General features: G+C 48.8%; 1 protein-coding gene across 1 annotated transcript in view; it reads right to left on the minus strand.

The window, feature by feature from the left end:
• Positions 1–1,736: 1,736 nt before the first annotated feature.
• The window catches only part of LOC139256635 (FYVE and coiled-coil domain-containing protein 1-like), a 175,339-nt gene continuing 149,905 nt past the window's right edge, over positions 1,737–27,170 (minus strand). Inside the window, exons 9-11 of the mRNA XM_070874278.1 lie at positions 20,424–20,530; positions 5,163–5,309; positions 1,737–4,406 (exon numbers count right to left, since the gene is read on the minus strand). Of these exons, the coding sequence (XP_070730379.1) occupies positions 4,295–4,406; positions 5,163–5,309; positions 20,424–20,530 (366 nt within the window). The 3' untranslated portion in view covers positions 1,737–4,294. The remainder of the gene's footprint in view (positions 4,407–5,162; positions 5,310–20,423; positions 20,531–27,170) is intronic.

Here is a 27,170-nt window from a genome sequence, read left to right on the forward strand (position 1 = left end):
ACACCTGGAGTACTGCGTGTAGTTTTGGTTTCCATATTTACGAAAGGATATACTTGCTTTGGAGGCAGTTCAGAGAAGGCTCACTCGGTTGATTCTGGGGATGAGGGAGTTGACTTATGAGGAAAGGTTGAGTAGGTTGGGCCTCTACTCATTGGAATTCAGAAGAATGAGAGGTGATCTTATCGAAATGTATAAGATTATGAGGGGGCTCGACAAGGTGGATGCAGAGAGGATGTTCCCACTGATGGGGGCGACTAGAACTAGGGGGCATGGTCTTAGAATAAGGGGCCACCCATTTAAAACTGAGATGAGGAGGAATTCCTTCTCAGAGGGTTGTAAATCTGTGGAAGTCACTGCCTCAGAGAGCTGTGGAGGCTGGGTCATTGAATATATTTAAGACAGAAATAGACAGTTTCTTAAACGATAAGGGAATAAGGGGTTATGGGGAGCGGGCAGGGAGGTGGAGCTGAGTCTATGATCAGATCAGCCCATGATCTTATTGAATGGCGGAGCAGGCTCGAGGGGCCGAATGGCCGACTCCTGTTCCTATTTCTTATGTGACACATTAGTGGGATCTTGCTGTGCGCTTTGGGACGATATAAATGCAAGTTATGTCTCACTCAAAGGTTTCCTTCCTGCAGTATTCCCCTGGCTGGCACCCCATTGCCTGGTGTCCATGTGTGCTCAGGTTATTGGGGTGTGTGGGGAAATATGATGCAAAGATACCGAGCAGCAGTGAGCCCGGGCCCAAGGCCACAAATGACAAGCTGCAGCATGTCAGGCTGAGGCTGGCCTGGAGCCCGGACAGTGGGCAAGGGACTGGACTGGTCAGTGTCAGCTCAAACACTTACCTCAGCTATGTCTCTTGTGTGTTTGGGAAAGCTCCGTGTGTGTCTCAGGCCGGGGCAGGGGCCGGGGCCGGGGGAGGGGTAGGGGCAGGGGGAGGGGCAGGGGGAGGGGGAGGGGCAGGGGCCGGGGCCGGGGCAGGGGGAGGGGCAGGGGGAGGGGCAGGGGCAGGGGACAGGGGGAAGGGCAGGGGAAGGGGGCAGGGGGAGGGGGAGGGGCAGGGGGAGGGGGAGGGGGAGGGGCAGGGGGAGGGGCAGGGCCCGGGGCAGGGGGAGGGGCAGGGGGAGGGGAAGGGGCCGGGGCAGGGGGAGGGGGAGGGGCAGGGGGAGGGGCAGGGGCAGGGGCAGGGGAGGGGGAGGGGCAGGGGGCAGGGAGCAGGGGGAGGGGCAGTGGCAGGGGGAGGGGCAAGGGCAGGGGGAGGGGCAGGGGCAGGGGGAGGGGCAGGGGGAGGGGGAGGTGCCGGGGCAGGGGGAGGGGGAGGGGCAGGGGCAGGAGGAGGGGCAGGGGGCAGGGGGAGGGGGGAGGGGCAGGGGGCAGGGGGAGGGGCAGCAGGCAGGGGGGAGGGTCAGGGGGCACGGGGAGGGGCAGGGGGAGGGGGAGGTGCCAGGGCAGGGGGAGGGGCAGCGGGCAGGGGGAGGGGGCAGGGGGCAGGGGCAGGGGCAGGGGGCAGGGGGACGGGCAGGGGGAGGGGCAGGGGGCGGGGGCAGGAGGAGGGGCAGGGGCAGGGGGAGGGGCAGGGGGAGGGGCAGGGGCAGGGGGAGGGGGATGGGGAGGGGGCAGGGGGAGGGGCAGGGGGAGGGGGAGGTGCCGGGGCAGGGGGAGGGGCAGGGGCAGGGGGCAGGGGGAGGGGGAGGGGGAGGGGGCAGGGGGAGGGGCAGGGGGAGTGGGAGGTGCCGGGGCAGGGGCAGGGGGCAGGGGGACGGGCAGGGGGAGGGGGCAGGGGGAGGGGCAGGGGGCGGGGGCAGGAGGAGGGGCAGGGGACAGCCAAGGTTCATGTTCAGTAGCTCCAGGGGAGCGCTATGTGTTTAATCTGACAGAATAAAACAAAGGAAGAGCACACAAGGGATGGCCCATTGAGTACATAAACATGCCATAAAGCGGCTACTTTTACGAAGAATCAGATGAAGAGAAAACTTCGCTGAACTGAAGATTTGGAATTCTAACTTTGAGAGGGACACATCCCAACTTTTCCCAATGTGAAGATGGTTCCCTGACCCCCGCCATTTGGACCATGAACATTGTGGAGAATTCTCTCACTCTCTGCATCGCACTTTGTGCCATGAAGAAGAATCTCAGGACCTCCACACCTGGCCCAGGTTTTAAACACCGTGTGACGTGCCCTCCTTCACATTCACCGATGGGTCTTGTACAGTGTTTAGCGAACAACCACAAAATGGCCCAGTGCAGGAGTGAGCGCCGTTAGTGAGGTAAATGCAGGAGGAGCAGGACCAGAATATTGCCCTGCTGAGTGGGGCTATCGGGGGAGCAAGGTCCATGACCGTTGGCTTGGTGAAGACAGATGCAAAGTTTGCATTTAGTACCTCAGTCTCCACACGTAGGTCCCAGGGTGGAGTGGTCCCAGAGTGGAGCGGGTCCCAGAGTGGAGTGGTCCCAGGGTGGAGGGGGTCCCAGTTTGGAGGGGGTCCCAGAGTGAGGGGGGGGGGTTGGTCCTGGGATGTTGGGGGGGGTGGGCGTTGCAGGGGTCCCAGGGTGGGGAGTTCCCGGGGGGAGGTGTCCCAGGGTGTGGAGGGGTTGCATTGTGGGGAGGACTCCTCGGCTGGGGGGATCCCAGGGTGGGATAGCTCCAGGGTGGTGAGGGCCCAGGATGGGCGGGGGGGGGTCCCAGGGTGGAGGGGTCGCTGGGTTTGAGGAACACTGGATTCGGTCCTGGAATAATTGGGAAAGGGATCCTCGGATCTGGTGGGATTGTGGAGGGAGATCTCAGAATCGGGGAGCTTTGGGATGGTTTCTGGGATCAGGCAGTGCTGGATGCTTGGTTGATGATGATCTGAGCACAAGGAGCTGTCTGTGGGAGCTTGCTGTGCACAAATTGGCGTTTTCTGCATCATCATCATCATCATCATCATCATCATGATTACAACAGTGAATACACTTCAAAAACTACTTTGTTGCCTGTAAAGTGCTTGGGGACATCCTGAGGTCATTAAAAAATGCTCTAGAAATGCAAATTCTTCCTTAATGAAGAAAAACGAAGAGAGACAATAGGAGAATTTTTTTTAGGCAGAGGGTTGATAGGACACAGAATGCCTGACTCGGAATCGTGGGGGAAGCAGGATCCAAAAGGAGCTTTTAAAACGAAAGGTGAATAAATATTTGAAAAAGAAATGTTGAACTCTGTGGGGAAAGAGCAGGCAGAGTGGGACAAATTGAAGAACTATTGCAGAGAACCAATACATGGGCCGAACAGCCTCCTTCTCTGCGGCAGAATTCTGTGATATCCATTTGGCATGGGAAGGTGGTGCGTTGTGACAATGGATGTGAAACCTCTCTGAACATGTCCAATTAGAGTCGGCAACCCTGGCCTGGAAGAAGACAGAGGTGAAGTAGGTTGTGAGCTTGACTGCCATTGTCGGCGGACTTCCCCCATGGTGCCGGTTGTCTGGCGGGGTCATGACACGACCTTGCTCCCGCCTCCACGTACACGGGTTACAGGAGGGCGTGCGGTCATGGCACGGTTGGAGGTGAAAGGTCAAGTGATGAAATGCGTCCATAGAGTTGGCCATCCTATCCCGTGCTGTTGGTGTGAACACCGGTGAATTGTGGGCACAACTTGGTCAGGTCGTTGTGTCACAATTTGCAGGAATCCACTGGCAGGATCTTTCATTAGAAACATTGAAATTTACAGCGCAGAAGGAGGCCATTTCGGCCCATCGTGTCCACACCGGCCGACAAAGAGCCGCACGGCCCTCGGTCAGCAGCCCTGAAGGTTACATATAAACCTATGAACAATGACGGAAAGGTAAAGAGCACCCAGCCTAAACTGTCCGTCCCACAGCACTGCAACACCCCTTATACTAAAAACATCTACACTCCACCCCAACCAGAGCCATGTGATCTCCTGGGAGAGGCTAAAACCAGATCAACACCCAGGGAGAAAAAATCTGGGAAAATTCCTCTCCGACCCATCCAGGCGATCGACACTAGTCCAGGAGATCACCCTGGCCGTATTCGATTCCCTGCAGCACTTAGCGTTGGAAATTGCAGCAGTAAAATTGGATGTAAAATGGGTGAGATTCGATCGCTGCCATTGCTCCTGAGTATCAACATCCGGTGACTGGGAGATTGACCCTTGGGGATCCACAGCATGAAGTGTTCCCGACCCCACCACTAACATCACACACCTCGAACAGGATCAGAAGTCAACCCACTCGGAGCCCCTCCAAAACAGACACCCTTTGAATGTCTCCCAGGTTCACCAGCTCAGTCATTACATTCCCTTCTTGTTTCCAAATTGAGCTTTTCTTGCCGAATGTTTCTGATCTGATTGCCGCTGATTAAACTCCAACTTGTCTGATTTCTGCCATAGAACGTCCTTCTCCCTGTGAGACATGGCGAATAAAGTCAGTCACAGTGAACAGATCTCGTCACACTCACTGCACACCCCATCACACTCACTACACACACCATCACACTCACTACACACACCATCACACTCAGTACACATCCCCTCACACTCACTACACACCTCATCACACTCACTACACACACCATCACACTCACTACACACGCCATCACACTCACTACACACCCCATCACACTCACTACACACACCCCATCACACTCACTACGCACACTCAGTACAAATCCCATCACACTCAGTACACACACCCCATCACACTCACTACACACACACCATCACACTCACTACACTCACCATCACACTCACTACACACACCATCACACTCTCTACACACACTCACTACACACACCATCACACTCACTACACACACACCATCACACTCTCTACACACACTCAATACACACCCCATCACGCTCAGTACAAACCCCATCACACTTACTGCACACACCATCACACTCACTGCACACCCCATCACACTCAGTACAAATCCCATCACACTCACTGCACACACCCCATCACACTCACTACACACCCCATCACACTTACTGCACACCCCATCACACTCACTGCACACCCCATCACACTCACTGCACACCCCATCACACTCACTGCACACCCCATCACACTCACTACAGATCATAAAATGCAGATGGCGCCTCTTCTGCTGATCACTCCGAGCTCTCGATTCACTGATTCTTGTTTCTCTGATCCTCACCTGAGTAGTTCCACTGTCCTCTCCTTCAAGGACCTGACCGTCTCTCTGAGATCCTGCACTTCGCATTGGAATTCCTCTGCCTTGCTTCTTGCATCTTCTCGTGCCTTTTTCAGTGTCTCCTTCAAATCTTCTTCAACTCTCTTGGCTCTGAGAATGGGTGTTGAAGGGTAAACATCACCGATAAGGAAATTAAATAGAGCCCTGCCCACCCTCCATTTTATCTGTAGTTTCACACTAAGCATTTTAAAAAGACATTTCCCAATGTTGAGCTCTTACTGACCGAGTGTTCCCACCGGACAATCAGAGACTCAGCTCTGCCAGCTTGACTGGATGGTTGGCTCCCGATCCGGCAACGCCTCAATTTAAAATGCCCACCCTTGTGTTCAAATCCCTCCATGGCCTCACCCCTCCCTATCTCTGTAACCTTCTCCAGCCCGACAACCCTCCGATATATCTGCACTCTTCCAGTTCTGGCCTCTTACGCGTCCCCGATTTTAATCGCTCCCCCATTGGCGGACGTTCCTTCAGTTGCATCGAAAAAAGCTCTGGAATCCCCTCCCTAAATGTCTGTGTCTTTCTTTAAAACCAACCTCTTTGACACAGTGTTTGATCACCTGTCCTAATGTCGCCTTGGGACATTTTACTATGTTAAGGACGCTCGATAAATGTTGTTGTTGTGAAACTGATCCCACGCTTCATTTAAAATAAATTTACACCAATTGCAGGAACACAGGAATGCTGATCTGGATTGTTGGTTCGGTGTAAATTAATCGGATAATCTGCATGTTTGGGATAATTAGCCCTGACATGTAGGAACGCAATGCCCTGCTCCATTAGACAGACTGTCACAATGCACCCCATGCCCACACAGATTGAAACTATCAAACCGTAGAAAGAGAAAAGATCCATGACAAACTGGCAGTGTGAAGTGCCCATCCCCTGGTTCTGGTTTTGTTTATTTAACAAATGAATGGATCACAGTTGTACAACTCTCGATGCCACAGAGATGAAGAAGGCAGCTGTAATACGAGGCGGCTGGAACCAGGTCAGAATGAACTGCTATCTCTGTTTCCCTCCCTTCAAAGGCATCCAGGGGGGACCATGGGGTCAATGCCTATGCAGTGTGGGACTGGAATGACGTGTCGATCAGATCGGGTAATTAGTGAACCAGTTGGGTGTTGTGTAATGAGAGAGGATTAGTTAGAAATCTCGTTGTGCGAGGCCCCTTGGGGAAGGGTGACCATAATATGGTGGAATTCTACATTAGAATGGAGAATGAAACAGTTAATTCAGAGACCATGGTCCAGAACTTAAAGAAGGGTAACTTTGAAGGAATGAGGCGTGAATTGGCTAGGATAGATTGGTGAATGATACTTAAGGGGTTAACAGTGGATGGGCAAAGGCAGACATTTAGAGACCGCATGGATGAACTACAACAATTGTACATCCCTGTCTGGCGTAAAAATAAAAAAGGGAAGGTGGCTCAATCGTGGCTATCAAGGGAAATCAGGGATAGCATTAAAGCCAAGGAAGTGGAATACAAATTGGCCAGAAATAGCAGTGAACCTGCGGACTGGGAGAAATTTAGAACTCAGCAGAGGAGGACAAAGGGTTTGATTAGGGCAGGGAAAATAGAGTACGAGAGGAAGCTTGCAGGGAACATTAAGATGGACTGCAAAAGTATCCATAGATATGTAAAGAGAAAAAGGTTAGTAAAGACAAACGTAGGTTCCCTGCAGTCAGAATCAGGGGAAGTCATAACGGGGAACAAAGAAATGGCAGACCAATTGAACAAGTATTTTGGTTCGGTATTCACTAAGGAGGACACAAACAACCTTCCGGATATAAAATGGTCTAGTAAGAAGGAGGAACCGAGGGAAATCCTTATTAGTCAGGAAATTGTGTTGAGGAAATTGATGGAATTGAAGACCAATAAATCCCCAGGGCCTGATGGACTGCATCCCAGAGTACTTAAGGAGGTGGCCTTGGAAATAGCGGATGCATTGACAGTCATTTTCCAACATTCCATAGACTCTGGATCAGTTCCTATGGAGTGGAGGGTAGCCAATGTAACCCCACTTTTTAAAAAAGGAGGGAGAAAGAAAACAGGGAATTATAGACCGGTCAGCCTGACATCGGTAGTGGGTAAAATGATGGAATCAATTATTAAGGATGTCATAACAGGGCATTTGGAAAGAGGTGACATGATAGGTCCAAGTCAGCATGGATTTGTGAAAGGGAAATCATGCTTGACAAATCTTCTGGAATTTTTTGAGGATGTTTCCAGTAGAGTGGACAAGGGAGAACCAGTTGATGTGGTATATTTGGACTTTCAGAAGGCTTTCGACAAGGTCCCACACAAGAGATTAATGTGCAAAGTTAAAGCACATGGGATTGGGGGTAGTGTGCTGACGTGGATTGAGAACTGGTTGTCAGACAGGAAGCAAAGAGTAGGAGTAAATGGGTACTTTTCAGAATGACAGGCAGTGACTAGTGGGGTACCGCAAGGTTCTGTGCTGGGGCCCCAGCTGTTTACATTGTACATTAATGATTTAGACAGGGGATTAAATGTAGTATCTCCAAATTTGCATATGACACTAAGTTGGGTGGCAGTGTGAGCTGCGAGGAGGATGCTATGAGGCTGCAGAGTGACTTGGATAGGTTAGGTGAGTGGGCAAATGCATGGCAGATGAAGTATAATGTGGATAAATGTGAGGTTATCCACTTTGGTGGTAAAAACAGGGAGACAGACTATTATCTGAATGGTGACAGATTAGGAAAAGGGGAGGTGCAACGAGACCTGGGTGTCATGGTACATCAGTCATTGAAGGTTGGCATGCAGGTACAGCAGGCGGTTAAGAAAGCAAATGGCATGTTGGCCTTCATAGCGAGGGGATTTGAGTACAAGGGGCAGGGAGGTGTTGCTACAGTTGTACAGGGCCTTGGTGAGGCCACACCTGGAGTATTGTGTGCAGTTTTGGTCTCCTAACTTGAGGAAGGACATTCTTGCTATTGAGGGAGTGCAGCGAAGGTTCACCAGACTGATTCCCAGGATGTCGGGACTAACATATCAAGAAAGACTGGATCAACTGGACTTGTATTCACTGGAGTTCAGAAGAATGAGAGGGGATCTCATAGAAACGTTTAAAATTCAGACGGGGTTAGACAGGTTAGATGCAGGAAGAATGTTCCCAATGTTGGGGAAGTCCAGAACCAGGGGACACAGTCTAAGGATAAGGGGTAAGCCATTTAGGACCGAGTTGAGGAGAAACTTCTTCACCCAGAGAATGGTGAACCTGTGGAATTCTCTACCACAGAAAGTTGTTGAGGCCAATTCACTAAATATATTCAAAAAGGAGTTAGATGAAGTCCTTATTACTAGGGGAATCAAGGGGTATGGCGATAAAACAGGAATGGGGTACTGAAGTTGCATGGTCAGCCATGAACTCATTGAATGGTGGTGCAGGCTAGAAGGGCCGAATGGCCTACTCCTGCACCTATTTTCTATGTTTCTATGTTACAACAACCCAACAGCTTCATGGTAATTTTACCTGGGTGCAGCCCACAAATGACCAGATTTATTGAATTCACTTTCACAACTTGCCATGATGCGATTTGAACTCACGACCTCTGGGCTGCTAGTCCTCTGGGCAGCATCATGACACCCCTGATGGACCCAGTGACAGAATTGGGCCCATGTTCAGCTACGTACTTGCTGATTGTGACGCTGTCAATTAGCCCTGGGTATTTGGTTTTTGGATGGTACAAAAATTACACCAGTACCTTGTATTACTTAGTGTGCATAACCACATGGTAGCCAGGAGAATGGGTAACGCAGATTCTGATCTAACCAATCTCATTCACTTTCCTCAGTGACACACATCTCACTGATCAGGGAATCTATGGGTCTCAATCTAGTGGCCAAAAATGCCTGATGAAATACACCCCATATTGAACCTACAGAAAGCACTGGGTAAAAGAAAACAAATCCCTCTGGTCTGGTACTGTACACACAGTGTGTGTCTCAGTGTTCCCTGTACATGTACAGTACACAGGGTAAAGGGAACTCCCGTCTGGTACTGTACACCCTGTGTGTGTCTCAGTGTCCCCTGTACATGTACAGTACACAGGGTAAAGGGAACTCCCGTCTGGTACTGTACACCCCGTGTGTGTCTCAGTGTCCCCTGTACATGTACAGTACACAGGGTAAAGGGAATGATTCACTCCGTCTGGTACTGTACACCCCGTGTGTGTCTCAGTGTCCCCTGTACATGTACAGTACACAGGGTAAAGGGGAACGATTCCCTCCCGTCTGGTACTGTACACCCCGTGTGTGTCTCAGTGTCTCCTGTACATGTACAGTACACAGGGTAAAGGGAACGGTTCACTCCCGTCTGGTACTGTACACCCAGTGTGTGTCTCAGTGTCCCCTGTACATGTACAGTACACAGGGTAAAGGGAACTCCCGTCAGGTACTGTACACCCCGTGTGTGGCTCAGTGTCCCCTGTACATGTACAGTACACAGGGTAAAGGGAACTCCCGTCAGGTACTGTACACCCTGTGTGTGTCTCAGTGCCCCCTGTACATGTACAGTACACAGGGTAAAGGGAATGATTCACTCCCGTCTGGTACTGTACACCCCGTGTGTGTCTCAGTGTCCCCTGTACATGTACAGTACACAGGGGGTAAAGGGAATGATTCACTCCCGTCTGGTACTGTACAACCCGTGTGTGTCTCAGTGTCCCCTGTACATGTACAGTACACAGGGGGTAAAGGGAACGGTTCACTCCCGTCTGGTACTGTACACCCCGTGTGTGTCTCAGTGTCCCCTGTACATGTACAGTACACAGGGGGTAAAGGGAACGGTTCCCTCCCGTCTGGTACTGTACACCCCGTGTGTGTCTCAGTGTCCCCTGTACATGTACAGTACACAGGGTAAAGGAACGATTCACTCCCATCTGGTACTGTACACCCCGTGTGTGTCTCAGTGCCCCCTGTACATGTACAGTACACAGGGTAAAGGGAACGGTTCACTCCCGTCTGGTACTGTACACCCCGTGTGTGTCTCAGTGTCTCCTGTACATGTACAGTACACAGGGTAAAGGGAATGATTCACTCCCGTCTGGTACTGTACACCCCGTGTGTGTCTCAGTATCCCCTGTACATGTACAGTACACAGGGGGTAAAGGGAACGATTCACTCCCGTCTGGTACTGTACACCCCGTGTGTGTCTCAGTGCCCCCTGTACATGTACAGTACACAGGGGGTAAAGGGAACTCCCGTCTGGTACTGTACACCCCGTGTGTGTCTCAGTGTCTCCTGTACATGTACAGTACACAGGGGGTAAAGGGAACGATTCACTCCCGTCTGGTACTGTACACCCCGTGTGTGTCTCAGTATCCCCTGTACATGTACAGTACACAGGGTAAAGGGAACTCCCGTCTGGTACTGTACACCCTGTGTGTGTCTCGGTGTCTCCTGTACATGTACAGTACACAGGGTAAAGGGAATTCCCGTCTGGTACTGTACACCCCGTGTGTGTCTCAGTGTCAGTTCCTGTACATGTACAGTACACAGGGGATAAAGGGAACTCCCGTCTGGTACTGTACACCCTGTGTGTGTCTCAGTGTCAGTTCCTGTACATGTACAGTACACAGGGTAAAGGGAACGATTCACTCCCGTCTGGTACTGTACACCCCGTGTGTGTCTCAGTGTCTCCTGTACATGTACAGTACACAGGGTAAAGGGAATGATTCACTCCCGTCTGGTACTGTACACCCTGTGTGTGTCTCAGTGCCCCCTGTACATGTACAGTACACAGGGTAAAGGGAACTCCCGTCTGGTACTGTACACCCTGTGTGTGTCTCAGTGTCTCCTGTACATGTACAGTACACAGGGTAAAGGGAACTCCCGTCTGGTACTGTACACCCCGTGTGTGTCTCAGTGCCCCCTGTACATGTACAGTACACAGGGTAAAGGGAACTCCCGTCAGGTACTGTACACCCCGTGTGTGTCTCAGTGTCCCCTGTACATGTACAGTACACAGGGGGTAAAGGGAACTCCCGTCAGGTACTGTACACCCCGTGTGTGTCTCAGTGTCCCCTGTACATGTACAGTACACAGGGGGTAAAGGGAACTCCCGTCAGGTACTGTACACCCCGTGTGTGTCTCAGTGTCCCCTGTACATGGAGTCATCGAAAGGAGGTAATTCGTCCCATCGAGCCTGTGCCGGTTCTCTGCAAAAGCACTTCAACCAATCCCACTCTCCCGCCCTTTCTCTGGAGCCCTCCAATTGTTTTTCTTTCTGGTACTTATTTAATTCCATTTTGAAAGCCACGAGTCTGCCCTGTACCACCCTCTCAGGCCGTGCATTCCAGATCCCAACCACTCGCTGCGTAAGAAGGTTTTTCCTCATGTCGGCTTTGGATCTTCTGCCAATCGCCTTAAATCTGTGTCCTCTGGTTCCCGACCCTTCCACCAATGGGAACAGTTTCTCTCTCGATCTACTCTGTCCAGGCCCCTCTTGATTTTGAACACCTCGATCAAATCTCCTCTCAACCTTCTCTGCTCCAAGGAGAACAACCCCAGCTTCTCCAGTCTATCCCCGTAACTGAAGTCCCTCATCCCTGGAACCATTCTCGTAAATCTCCCCTGCACCCTCTCTAAGGCCTTCACATCCTGCCTAAAGTGCGGAGCCCAGAATTGGACACAATACTCTAGCATGGGCCGAACGTGTGTTTTATACAGGTCCACCATAACTCCCTGGCTGTTGTACTCGATGGGCTGGATTTTTGGCTTTTGAGATTGCGGCATGGTAATGGCGGTGAGGCGGTCCTGATACCGCCTGAAAAAAGTTTGTGCCCTCGTCTGCAAAATTCGGAAAAAAATGAGGTTCCATGTTCGGGAGTGTAAAATCAGGCATGACACAATGAAGTTTTTGCGCCCCAGCTGAAAATCGTGGCGTTAAATAAGTCAGAATAATGTGCATGACAAGGATTGCAGATGCCCTGATTTTTGTTGATTACGCTTGTAAATAGTTTGTTTGATTTAATGCATTTCATTGTTGTTCAGAGCCCTGCTAGTGTCTGGTTTTATTTTTGTTGAGGGAGTTTTTGTGACTTTGTTGCAGTATAGAAACATAGCAACATAGAAAATAGGTGCAGGAGTAGGCCATTCGGCCCTTCGAGCCTGCACCACCATTCAATAAGATCATGGCTGATCATTCCCTCAGTACCCCTTTCCTGCTTTCTCTCCATACCCCTTGATCCCTTTAGCCGTAAGGGTCATATCTAACTCCCTCAAGAATCTATCCAATGAACTGGCATCAACAACTCTCTGCGGTAGAGAATTCCACAGGTTAACAACTCTCTGAGTGAAGAAGTTTCTCCTCATCTCAGTCATAAATAACCTACTCCTTATCCGAAGACTATGTCCCCTGGTTCTGGACTTCCCCAACATCGGGAACATTCTTCCCGCATCTAACCTGTCCAGTCCCATCAGAATCATATACGTTTCTATGAGATCCCCTCTCATCCTTCTAAACTCCAGTGAATAAAGGCCCAGTTGATCCAGTCTCTCCTCATATGTCAGTCCAGCCATCCCAGGAATCAGTCTGGTGAACCTTCGCTGCACTCCCTCAATAGCAAGAACGTCCTTCCTCAGATTAGGAGACCAAAACTGAACACAATATTCCAGGTGAGGTCTCACCAAGGCCCTGTACAACTGCAGTAAGACCTCCCTGCTCCTATACTCAAATCCCCTAGCTATGAAGGCCAACATACCATTTGCCTTCTTCACCGCCTGCTGTACCTGCATGCCAACTTTCAATGACTGATGTACCATGACACCCAGGTCTCGTTGCACCTCACCTTTCCTAATCTGCCGCCATTCAGATAATATTCTGTCTTCGTGTTTTTGCCCCCAAAGTGGATAATCTCACATTTATCCACATTATACTGCATCTGCCATGCATTTGCCCACTCACCTAACCTGTCCAAGTCACCCTGCAGCCTCTTAGCATCCTCCTCACAGCTCACACCGCCACCCAGTTTAGTGTCATCTGCAAACTTGAAGATATTACACTCAATTCCTTCATCTAAATCGTTAATGTATATTGTAAAGAGCTGGGGTCCCAGCACTGAGCCCTGCGGCACTCCACTAGTCACTGCCTGCCATTCTGAAAAGGACCCGTTTATCCTGACTCTCTGCTTCCTGTCTGTCAACCAGTTCTCTATCCACGTCAGTACATTACCCCCAATACAATGTGCTTTGATTTTGCACACCAATCTCTTGTGTGGGACCTTGTCAAAAACCTTTTGAAAGTCCAAATACACCACATCCACTGGTTCCCCCTTGTCCACTCTGCTAGTTACATCCTCAAAAAATTCCAGAAGATTCGTCAAGCATGATTTCCCTTTCATAAATCCATGCTGACTTGGACTGATCCTGTCACTGCTTTCCAAATGCGCTGCTATTTCATCCTTAATTATTGTTCCCAACATTTTCCCCACTACTGATGTCAGGCTAACCGGTCTATAATTACCCGTTTTCTCTCTCCATCCTTTTTAAAAAAGTGGTGTTACATTAGCTACCCTCCAGTCCATAGGAACTCATCCAGAGTCGATAGACTGTTGGAAAATGATCACTAATGCATCCACTACTTCTAGGGCCACTTCCTTAAGTACTCTGGGATACAGAGGCCCCGGGGGTTTATCGGCCTTCAAATCCCATCAATTTCCCTAACAGAATTTCCCGCCTAATAAGGATATCCTTCAGTTCCTCCTTCTCACTAGACCCACTGTCCCCTAGTACATTCGGAAGGTTATTTGTGTCTTCCTTTGTGAAGACAGAACCGAAGTATTTGTTCAATTGGTCTGCCATTTCTTTGTTCCCCATTATAAATTCACCTGAATCCGACTGCAAGGGACCTATGTTTGTCCGGAGATGAGGGGGTTACCTTATGATGATAGATTGAGTAGACTGGGTCTTTACTCGTTGGAGTTCAGAAGGATGAGGGGTGATCTTATAGAAACATTTAAAATAATGAAAGGGATAGACAAGATAGAGGCAGAGAGGTTGTTTCCACTGGTCAGGGAGACTAGAACTAGGGGGCACAGCCTCAAAATACGGGGGAGCCGAGTTGAGAAGGAATTTCTTCTCCCAGAGGGTTGTGAATCTGTGGAATTCTCTGCCCAAGGAAGCAGTTGAGGCTAGCTCATTGAATGTATTCAAGTCACAGGTAGATAGATTTTTAACCAATAAGGGAATGAAGGGTTACGGGGAGCGGGCAGGTAAGTGGAGCTGAGTCCACGGCTAGATCAGCCATGATCTTGTTGAATGGCGGAGCAGGCTTGAGGGGTTAGATGGCCTACTCCTGTTCCTAATTCTTATGTTCTTATGTTCTTATGTTCTTATGTTGTCTTCACTAATCTTTTTCTCTTCACATATTTATAGAAGCTTTTGCAGTCAGTTTTTATGTTCCCTGCAAACTTCCTCTCATGCTCTATTTTCCCCCTCCTAATTAAACCCTTAGTCCTCCTCTGTTGAATTCTAAATTTCTCCCAGTCCTCAGGTTTGTTGCTTTTTCTAGCCAATTTATCTGTCGCTTCCTTGGCTTTAACACTATCCTTAATTTCCCTTGTTAGCCACGTTTGATCCATCTTCCCCGTTTTATTTTTACTCCAGACAGGGATGTACAATTGCTGAAGTTCATCCATGTGATCTTTAAATGTTTGCCAAAGCTTATCCACCGTCAGTCCTTTAAGTATCATTTGCCAGTCTATTCTAGCCAAATCACGCCTCATACCATCGAAGTTACCTTTCCTTAAGTTCAGGACCCTAGTCTCTGAATTAACTGTGTCACTCTCCATCTTAATAAAGAATTTTACCATATTATGGTCACTCTTCCCCAAAGGGCCTCGCACAACAGGATTGCTAATTAGTCCCTTCTCATTACACATCACCCAGTCTAGGATGGCCAGCTCTCTAGTTGGTTCCTCGACATATTGATCTCGAAAACCATCCGTAATACACGCCAGGAAATCCTCCTCCACTGTATTGCTACCAGTTAGGTTAGCCCAATCTATATGTAGATTAAAGTCGCCCATGATAACTGCTGTACCTTTATTGCACACATCCCTTATTTCTTGTTTGATGCTGTCCCCAACCTCACTACTGTTTGGTGGTCTGTACACAACTCCCACTAGTGTTTTCTGCCCTTTGGTATTCCACAGCTCCACCCATACCGATTCCACATCATCCAGGCTAATGTCCTTCCTTACTATTGCATTAATTTCCTCTTTAAACCAGCAACGCCACCCGGCCTCCTTTTCCTCTCTGTCTATCCTTCCTAAATGTTGAATACCCCTGGATGTTGAGTTCCCAGCCTTGGTCACCCTGGAGCCATGTCTCCGTGATGCCAATTACATCATATCCGTTAACTGCTATCTGCGCAGTTAATTCATCCACCTTATTCCGAATACTCCTCGCAATGAGGCACAGAGTCTTCAGGCTTGTCTTTCTAACACACTTTGCCCCTTTAGAATATTGCTGTAATGTGGCCCTTTTTGTTTTTTGCCTTGGGTTTCTCTACCCTCCACTTTTACTATTCTCCTTTCTATCTTTTCCCTGTTTTTATACTCCATCCCCTTAGCAATAAAGGCCAAGATTCCATTGGCCTTCCTGATCATTTGCTGTACCTGCATACTATCCCTTTTGTGTTTCATGCACAAGTCCCGCTGTACTGCAGCATTTTGCAATCTTTCTCCGTGTAAATAATAACTTGCTCTTTGATTTTTCTGCCAAAGTACATGACCTCACACTTTCTGCCATCTGCCAAATTTTTGCCCACTCACTTAGCCTGTCTGTGTCCTTTTGCAGATTTTTTGTGTCCTCCTCACACATTGCTTTTCCTCCCATCTTTATGTCGTCGGCAAACTTGGCTACGTTACACTCGGTCCCTTCTTCCAAGTCGTTAATCTAGTCAGAGAGCTCGAAGTATGAGCGTCGGTGCCTGTAAACCCTTGCGGGGGGGTAAGCCCTCTTCAGACATCTTCAGCCCCTCCTCATCCGTGTCCTGACATGGCCAAGAGCTCTTGTTGTATCCTGACGCCAGCTGGCAATAGCATGGAGGATGAAACGCTGGCGAACTAGTAATGCCCCCACTAAATTCTTTCAATGAAGATGTAAGGACACTGGAAAAGCAGGTAAATGTTCCGATTTCAAGTCAGAGCTTCACACAGCGTGCTGTGCGCAAACACTGCAGTCAATGTGGCCTGTGATTTCGGAGCCTCCCTCATTCATCATTATCATAGGCAGTCCCTCGGAATCGAGGAAGACTTGCTTCCCTTCCTGAAGTGAGTTCTTTGGTGGCTGAACAGTCCGATACGAGAGCCACGGACTCTTGTCACAGGTGGGACAAGATAGTCGCTGAGGGAAGTGGTGGGTGGGACTGGTTTGCCGCACTCAAATTACAGTCGGAGCAAATCCCGCCTACTGGATGTGGGGATGCCTGGTTTTTCAGACGTTTCCTGGAGCGGGCGTATAATGGGACGTTAGGGCCAAATTTTGCATCTGGGGCCTTGGGGAGCGTTGCACGATTGACTCTACCAGAGGCGCAAGGGGGCTGAAAACCCAGCCCCAAGCCATAGTTATGGAGCCCAGCTTTTTAAAATGTTTTCTCTACCTGTCCTGCCGCTTTAACGATTTGTGCACATATACCCCCAGGTCTCTCTGTTCCTGCACCTACTTGAGAATTGTACAGTATACAGCGGGTAAAAGGGAGCGATTCACCCTCGTCTGGTATGTACACCCCGTGTGTCTCTCAGTATCCCCTGTACATGTACAGTACACAGGGGGTAAAGGTGAACGATTCCCTCCCGTCTGGTACTGTACACCCCGTGTGTGTCTCAGTGTCCCCTGTACATGTACAGTACACAGGGGGTAAAGGAGAACGATTCCCTCCCGTCTGGTACTGTACACCCCGTGTGTGTCTCAGTGTCCCCTGTACATGTACAGTACACAGGGTAAAGGGAACTCCCGTCTGGTACTGTACACCCCGTGTGTGTCTCAGTGTCCCCTGTACATGTACAGTACACAGGGGGTAAAGGTGAACGATTCCCTCCCGTCTGGTATGTACACCCCGTGTGTGTCTCAGTGTCCCCTGTACATGTACAGTACACAGGGGGTAAAGGGAATGATTCACTCCCGTCTGGTACTGTACACCCTGTGTGTGTCTCAGTGCCCCCTGTACATGTACAGTACACAGGGTAAAGGGAACGGTTCACTCCCGTCAGGTACTGTACACCCTGTGTGTGTCTCAGTGTCCCCTGTACATGTACAGTACACAGGGGGTAAAGGGAACGGTTCACTCCCGTCAGGTACTGTACACCCTGTGTGTGTCTCAGTGTCCCCTGTACATGTACAGTACACAGGGGGTAAAGGAATGATTCACTCCCGTCTGGTACTGTACACCCCGTGTGTGTTTCAGTGCCCCCTGTACATGTACAGTACACAGGGTAAAGGGAACTCCCGTCTGGTACTGTACACCCCGTGTGTGTCTCAGTGCCCCTTGTACATGTACAGTACACAGGGTAAAGGGAACTCCCGTCTGGTACTGTACACCCCGTGTGTCTCTCAGTGTCAGCTACTGTACACTCGCCATGGAGTAACTAATGGCCCTGAAATTCCGGCCTCCTCAGGTCCATACGGAGTGTGTACAGACCCGGGAAGGCATCGGAAAAGCCGATTTTCAGTGCACAATGCGCATGCACTGAAAACCGGCTTTTCCAATCTATCAAGCTGGAGCTGGACAGATCCAACGCATATCGGGAGCAAGGACATTTGCACGGGCAAGATTGCGGGATTTACCCATATCTTGCCCAGCAAATGTCCTCAAAATTCTTGCGCCTGATAAAAGCAGGCGCATAGCCTACTTTTACAGGCATAAGAGTTTAAAAACATACAAAAATATAATTAAATTAAATTTAAGAAACACATATTTTTAAAAACCCTGTCCACTGTGTTACATTTATTTTTAACCATAATTAAAAAAACTTTTAAAAACTCAGAAGTTAATCTTTTCTCTCAGATATTTATTAACTTTAATTTCAATTAATTTTAATTATGTGAGGCGTGTTTTTTATTTATTACATATGTTTAGTGTTTTTCTTTTTTTTTCTCATTCATAGATACAGAGTTCCCGTTGCCATTAATGGGAAAGTTGAGGAATACTGTACCTGATTGGCTGAGCAGTGACACGTGACTGCACCTTCAGCGTGGGAACCTGGAGGATGGGAGTGCGCTCCGCAGCGCGGGAAGAGAAGGCCTCGCCACCGGAATCGTACGCTCCTCCCGGACCACCGGGTACTCCCGTAGAAATGTTTCAGGTCGGAGGCAATTGCCCGCGGGAAGCCTCCGACCGCAATTTCAGGGCCAGTATTTAACAGCAGGTGGTTGTACGAGAGAGATAACACTGACTGCCTGGCCTACGGATGGGGTATAGCTCTTTCAAGTATCAAGGACTAGCTTTAAACTCTCGTCATGGTTTCGTTGTTAAGTTTGGTGGTGCTGTATCTGCAAATAAACAATTGCCCCATTTTACCTTTACAGGCCGGGGCTCAGTGGGCAGCACTCTTGCCTCTGAGTCAGAAGGTTGTGGGTTCAAGTCCCAATCCAGAGACTTGAACACAAAAACCTAGGCTGACACTCCCAGTTCAGTACTGATGGAGCACTGCAAAGTCGGAGGGGCAATATTGAGGAAGTGCTGCATTGGGGGAGGGGCAGTACTGAGGGAGTGCCGCACTGTCGGAGGGGCAGTACTGAGGGAGTGCCGCACTGTCGGAGGGGCAGTACTGAGGCAGTGCCGCACTGTCAGAGGGGCAGTACTGAGGGAGGGCCACACTGTCGGAGGGGCAGTACTGAGGCAGTGCCGCACTGTCGGAGGGGCAGTACTGAGGGAGTGCCGCACTGTCGGAGAGGCAGTACTGAGGGAGCGCCGCACTGTCGGAGGGGCAGTACTGAGGGAGCGCCGCACTGTCGGAGGGGCAGTACTGAGAGAGCGCCGCAGTGTCGGAGGGGCAGTACTGAGGGAGTGCCGCACTGTCGGAGGGGCAGTACTGAGGGAGCGCCGCACTGTCGGAGGGGCAGTACTGAGAGAGCGCCGCAGTGTCGGAGGGGCAGTACTGAGGGAGCGCCGCACTGTCGGAGGGGCAGTACTGAGGGAGTGTCGGAGGGGCAGTACTGAGGGAATGCCGCACTGACGGAGGAGCAGTACGGAGGGAGCGCTGCACTGACGGAGGAGCAGTACTGAGGGAGCGCCGCACTGTCGGAGGGGCAGTACTGAGGGAGTGCCGCACTGACGGAGGGGCAGTACTGAGGGAATGCTGTACTGAGGGAGCGCCGCACTGACAGATGGGCAGTACTGAGGGAGTGCCGCACTGTCGGAGGGGCAGTACTGAGGGAATGCTGCACTGTCGGCAAGGCCGTCTTTCGGATGAGATGTTAAACCAAGACCCCTTCTGCTCTCTCCAGTGGAAGTAAAAGATCTCATGGCACTATTTCAAAAAATATTGTCCTGGGGCCAATATTTATCCCTCAATCAACATCACTAAAAAAACAGAAAATGTGGTAATTATCAGATTTCTGTTTGTCGGAGTTGGTTGCTGCGATTTCTAAATTACAGCAGTGTAAAGCGCTTTGGGACATCCTGAGGTCATGAAAGGCGCTATTGAAATGCAAGTCTTTCTTTCTAATTGCAGATTCACATTGCAGATTCACGAGCAGTCAGGAGTGTGAATGTAATCTGGGCTGGGCTTTCCTAACACTCTAAAACACTCAACTTGATTGTTTTTCTCATCTTCACACTTCCCTTGGAGAACTGTGTGAAGCAGTGGGAGAATTGGCGGGCTGATTAGCAGTCTGACAGACCCGGCGTGAACCTTCCTTCCATGGCCGTAACCAACTTTCACCCGATAGGGTGGTCAGTCCGCTATGACGGGAGGGTTTTATGTGTTCCCACAGCCCATAGGATGAGAGGGTGGGGCCGCCCACCGGATGCGAGGATCCCACTGGATGCCAACCCAGAATTCAGAGCCGGAAGTCCAGTCTGCACTCACCGAGATTATCTGCAGCAGGTTTTGAATCACTTTATGAGTCAGAAGCAGCAATGCTGCCACAACTGAAGGTTCAGTCCAGTCAACTTGTTAAATATCGCCGGTGGAAACAGACAATTAGAAAGACGAGTGGGACTGAGGGTTCCTTACTGTGCTAACGATTCAACCAGTGTCAGCAGCTCAGCGTCTTTGGCCTTTAGTTCTTCCACCTTGTGTTGTACATCCTTCCTGTTAGTCAGTAAATCTTCATTTAGGGCCTGGCGATGGGCAGAAAATAAAAAGGAATTCATCCGAAAGGGGAACTCACAGCTCACTATCAAATCTTATTTGATACACAAGTCCTTCCCCTGACTCTTACTGGGATACAGGCTCCAGAGGAACTGGTACCCCTCCGGGCCATCACCCAAGTGGGTAAGCCTAGGCAGCAAGTGTCACCTGGATATTCAACTGTGGGGGCACCACATCTGAGCATGATCCTGTCCTCACGCATTCACTTTCCAGCAAGGGTCACAACAATGTTCAGCAGAAGGACCCCATGGCTAATTATTCCCCCTCCCTAATCCAATCTTAACCTTTAGGAGGGTGTGTGGCAAGGGCGGGGGTGGGGGTACATACAGCAAAAAAAGGGAAGAAAACTGGCATCAAACAAGTAGATAAACCCAAACCCAAGGTCAATTATCCCTGCACATGAAGTTTCAGAACACACTCGTACAGGAATTATTCACTCTCTACTCAAACTCTCACACTCACTTCACACATTCACTCTTACCTCACACACTGACTCTCTTCACACACACTCTCCCTTCACATTCACCCTCCCTTCGCAGTCACTCTTATCTTGCACACTTGTTGCATCTTGCACCGACAGGACGCAGATCCAAGCCTGTGATTCCCTGAATGTTGTGCATAAGCCTTGGTTTGGCAGTGAGGCAATAAACAGTGGCAAGGCACTTTGACCCAGAGAGGAAGGTTGGAGAGAAACATTACCCTGGGATCGTTCTCAAACATCTGACAGGGGTGAGGTACAGAGTGAAATTGACAAAGGCCGAGGAACAAGTTATCCACCTGGCAGTGTCAGCTTGACTCTGTCCATCAGAAGGTCATGAGTTCAAGTCCCACTCCAGAGACGTAAGCACATAATCTAGTCCGAGGCTTCACTGCAACACTGAGGGTATACGAAAAACTTTAGTTCATAATCTAATAAATAGAGGCAAGACAGGACAGCGCATTCCTATGGATTATACATCCTGTACCACATGGGAAATCCTGGACATTTCTCGTGGCCTGGACGACCACGTGTGCAGGATATGTTGCCAGCTAGAGCAGCTTGAGCTCCAGGTTTCCGAACTTGAACGGAGCTTCATGTATAGCACGTTTCAGGATGTGGTCACCTCGCAGCTTAAGAGTGTGTGCAGGCAGAGAGGGAATGTGTGACTGACAGACAGACAAGGAGAACTAGGCAGGTAGTGCAGGAGACCCCTGAGTGCATCTCGCTCGAGAACCAGTTTTCAGTTCTGGGTACTGGTGAGGGCGAAGGTTCCTCTGCGGAGTGCAGCCAGAGTCACGTCAACGGCATCCCGGGTGGCTCAGCTGCGCGGGGGGGGAGGGGGAGGGGGAGGGGAGGGTAGGAGGGGGAGGGGGAGGGGAGGAGGGGGAGGGGGAGGGGGAGGGGGAGGGGAGGAAGAAGAATGGAAGAGCAATAGCGGGAGGGGATTCGATAGTTAGGGAAACAAATGGGCGTTTCTGCGGCTGTGGACATGACTCCAGGATGGTACGTTGTCTCTCTGGTGCAAGGGTCAAGAATGTCACTGAACTATAACTAGATAATGTATAACGCCCTCTAGCTAGGAGGTGTAGGGAGCTGTATTGAGAGATAGGGTCTGTGAAGGAACCCCATGACTATCTGAGATCTCCTAAATAAATAGAGTTAAGTTGAACTAAGAGTGTATCACTGCCATTGATGCCCTAGATATCCACAATAATCTTCCCTACAAATCAGAGGAAGACAAGGAGGAAATGGAGATAATTTTGATGCTCTGGGAAGAGCAGTGTAAAGGTAAAACCAACATCATCTGTGAACGGTTCCAGTTTAACAACTGGGTACAAGGGGACGAGCGGTTTGACAGATATCTCGTGAAAGTGAGAGAGCCAGCATCGTCATGTGATTTCGGCAATTTGAGGGATGATTTCATCAGAGACTGCATAGTCTGTGGAATATCTGATAACGCTCTACGTAAGAGGCTGTTGCAAGAATCAAGCCGAACACTCGATAAATGTGATGCTCTGTAAAGCTACAAGGGCCACAGGTGCACAAATTAAATCCATGAAGCTCACTAAAACAGACTCTGAAGATGTCAAAGCTGTCAGACAAAAACCCCGACTCACAAAGAAAGAATTCACAGACAAGGAGTTCACGAACAATTGCAGATATTGTGGCAAAAGACATGAGCTATCAGAAACTAAATGCCCAGCGTATGGGAAGACCTGCACAAGTTGCGGCAAAGTAAATCACTTTTCTCCAAAGTGCAGGCAGAGTGGATTGAGGCAGAAGTCTACACATAACCCTAAATATAAGGGCAAGCCAAAAGTTCATGCATTATATGAAAAGAATTATGATTCTGATTTTGAAGTCATGACTGTAAAGATGCTTGGTAAAGTTGATCGCACAATCAAGGACAAAGCTTGCAGAAAGTATCCGAACAAGATTATGGCTACCTTCTCCATTAAAGGTCAAATGGTAAAAATGCAAATAGATTGTGGGGCCACATGCAATGTGCCACCTCTTAGATACTTACCTAAAGGTTTAAAGATAAAAGAATCTAAGACAATACTGTCACTATATGACAACCATGCAGCCATTCCTGTGGTAGGATCTTGTAATGTGCCACTGGAAAATACAAAGAACAAGCAAAAGTACATTGTGCCCTTTGTGATCATTGAGGGCCAAAGTGCCCCACTGATTGGCTCACGCACTGCTCAACAGCTACAACTGATAAAAATGCAGTATCAGAATATCGCGGTGATAAATGAACCACGGGAATCGCAAACGATGAAAAGGCAAACATCTCGCTAGTGTCAAAACTCATGTCAACAACGTGTATCCGATGTGTTTAAGGGACTTGGACACATGCCAGGGACAGTTCACCTTGAACTTAATGAATCAGCGACACTAGCTGTAATGCCACCCAGACGGGTGCCAACAGTGATCAAACAAATACTAAAAGAGTAACTTAATCGTTTGGAAAATCGACAAATCATCACAAAAGTTGTTGAACCGACGGACTGGATATCCAGTCCAGTGATTGTACAAAAACCAAATGGAAAGATACGAGTGTGTATCGACCCTCAACATCTGAACAATGCCCTGAAACACGGACACTACCCACTTCCTGTGGTCGATGACATCTTCCACAGATGTCAAATGTGAAGGTCTTCACTATAGCAGACTGCAAGGAGGGTTTCTTGCAATGTGAACTAGACACAGAGTCCTCCTACCTCACAACCTTCCAGAGCTCATGGGGACAATATCAATAAAATAGAATGTCATTTGGCCACAGTCCTGCCCGGAAATCTTCCAGCAGAAGCTAGACTAGAACCTCGAGGGTCTAGATGGAGTCTACAAGATTGCAGATGATATCTTGATCACTGGATGCGGTGAGACACTTAAAGAGGCCAATCACGATCATGACACAAACTTACGCAAATTCATGCAGAGATGCAGAGTGAGAAAAACATCAAACTAAACTTCGATAAATTCGAATACAACAGCTCCCAAGTGAAATACACGGGACACATACTGTCTCGTGGTGGACTCAAAGCCGACCCAAGCAAAGTGGTCACAATCAACAAAATGCAGAAACTGCAGGATGTCGCAGGTGTACAACGATTTGTCAGCATGACAAAGTACCTCACAAAATTATTGCTATATCTTTCAGACCTCAGCGAGCCTCTGCGATGGCTAACTCATAATGACACGGACTGGAAATGGACTGAAGAACAAGACAAAGTGTTTGAAGCTATCAAACAATGCGTGACAGATTCTCCGGTGCTCACGTACTTTGACCACAAACTTGCAACCGAAGGTCAAGGAGATACTTCGACAAGGGTCTGGGTTCGTCCTTCTGCAACAGGGACAACCAATCGCATACGTGAGCCGAGCGCTCACTCCAGCAGAAACGCGATACTCTCAAATCGAAAAGGAGCTGCTCGCTCAAGTCTTCGGAATGGAACGAAGCCATCAATATATATATATACGGTCGCAAGATCATGCTATGGACAGACCATATGCTTTTGGTTGCTATATGACACAAGCCGTTATCTGCAGCACCCAAGCGACGACAATGTCTGCTCATTCGGCTCAACCAATATGATGTCGAAATAAAGTATCAACCAGGAAAAGAAATGTACCGAGCAGACACCCTTCCACATGCGTACCTCGAAAACATAGAAACATAGCAAATAGGTGCAGGAGTAGGCCATTCGGCCCTTCGAGCCTGCACCGCCATTCAATAAGATCATGGCTGATCATTCCCTCAGCACCCCTTTCCTGCTTTCTCTCCATACCCCATGATCCCTTTATCCGTAAGGGCCATATCTAACTCCCTCTTGAATATATCCAATGAACTGGCATCAACAGCTCTCTGCGGCAGGGAATTTCTGAGTGAAGAAGTTTCTCCTGATCTTGGCTTACCCCTTATCCTTAGACTGTGACCCCTGGTTCTGGACTTGCCCAACATTGGGTGGCCAAGACTGGGAATTAAACATACAGGGGTATCTGACAATTCGGAAAGATAGACAAGAAGGGAAAGGAGGTGGGGTAGCTCTGTTAATAAAGGATGATATCAGGGCAGTTGTGAGAGACGATATTGGCTCTAATGAACAGAATGTTGAATCATTGTGGATGGAGATTAGACATAGTAAGGGGAAAAAGTCACTGGTGGGCGTAGTTTATAGGCCCCCAAATAATAACTTCATGGTGGGGCGGGCAATAATCAAGGAAATAATGGAGGTATGTGAAAAAGGAACGGCAGTAATCATGGGAGATTTTAACCTACATATCGATTGATCAAATCAAATCGCACGGAGTAGCCTTGAGGAGGAATTCATAGAATGCCTACGTGGATTGTTTCTTAGAACAGTATGTTACAGAACCTACAAGGGAGAAATCTATCTTAGATCTGGTCCTGTGTAATGAGACAGGAATAATAAACGATCTCCAAGTAAAAGATCCTCTCGGAATGAGTGATCACAGTATGGTTGAATTTGTAAATCAGATTGAGGGTGAGGAAGTAGTGTCTCAAACGAGCGTACTATACTTAAACAAAAGGGGACTACAGTGGGATGAGGGAAGAGTTGGCTAAAGTTGACTGGGAACACAGACTAAACGATGGCACAATTGAGGAACAGTGGAGGACTTTTAAGGTGCTCTTTCATATGGTCAACAAAAATATATTCCAGTGAAAAAGAAGGGCGGTAAGAGAAGGGATAACCAGCCGTGGATAACCAAGGAAATAAAGGAGAGTATCAAATTAAAAACCAATGCGTATAAGGTGGCCAAGGTTAGTGGGAAACTAGAAGATTGGGAAAATTTTAAACGACAGCAAAGAATGACGAAGAAAGCAACAAAGAAAGGAAAGATAGATTACGAAAGTAAACTTGCGCAAAACATAAAACCAGATATTAAAAGCTTTTACCGATATATAAAACGGAAAAGAGTGACTAAAGTAAATGTTGGTCCCTTAGAAGATGAGAAGGGGGATTTAATAATGGGAAATGTGGAAATGGCTGAGACCTTAAACAATTATTTTGCTTCAGTCTTCACAGTGGAAGATACAAAAACCATGCCAAAAATTGCTGGTCACGAGAATGTGGGAAGGGAGGACCTTGAGATAATCACTATCACTAGGGGGGTAGTGCTGGACAGGCTAATGGGACTCAAGGTAGACAAGTCCCCTGGTCCTGATGAAATGCATCCCAGGGTATTAAAAGAAATGGCGGAAGTTATAGCAGATGCATTCGTTATAATCTACCAAAATTATCTGAACTCTGGGGAGGTACCAGCGGATTGGAAAGCAGCTAATGTAACGCCTCTGTTTAAAAAAGGGGGCAGACAAAAGGCAGGTAACTATAGGCCGGTTAGTTTAACATCTGTAGTGGGGAAAATGCTTGAAACTATCATTAAGGAAGAAATAGCGGGACATCTAGATAGGAATAGTGCAATCAAGCAGACGCAGCATGGATTCATGAAGGGGAAATCATGTTCAACTAATTTCCTTGAATTCTTTGACGATATAACGAGCATGGTGGATAGAGGTGTACCGATGGATGTGGTGTATTTAGATTTCCAAAAGCATTCAATAAGATGCCACACAAAAGGTTACTGCAGAAGATAAAGGTACGCGGAGTCAGAGGAAATGTATTAGCATGGATAGAGAATTGGCTGTCTAACAGAAAGTAGAGAGTCGGGATAAATGGGTCCTTTTCGGGTTGGAAATCGGTGGTTAGTGGTGTGCCACAGGGTTTGGTGCTGGGACCACAACTGTTTACAATATACATAGATGACCTGGAAGAGGGGACAAAGTGTAATGTAACAAAATTTGCAGATGACACAAAGATTAGTGGGAGAGCGGGTTGTGCAGAGGACACAGAGAGGCTGCAAAGAGATTTAGATAGGTTAAGCGAATGGGCTAAGGTTTGGCAGATGGAATACAATGTTGGAAATTGTGAGGTCATCCACCTTGAAAAAAAACAGTAAAAGGGAATATTATTTGAATGGGGAGAAATTACAACATGCTGCTGTGCAGAGGGACCTGGGGGTCCTTGTGCATGAATCCCAAAAAGTTAGTTTGCAGGTGCAGCAGGTAATCAGGAAGGCGAATGGAATGTTGGTCTTCATTG

The sequence above is a fragment of the Pristiophorus japonicus genome, chromosome 3, assembly GCF_044704955.1.
Source record: "Pristiophorus japonicus isolate sPriJap1 chromosome 3, sPriJap1.hap1, whole genome shotgun sequence".
In the NCBI taxonomy this organism is placed as follows: Eukaryota; Metazoa; Chordata; class Chondrichthyes; family Pristiophoridae; genus Pristiophorus; species Pristiophorus japonicus.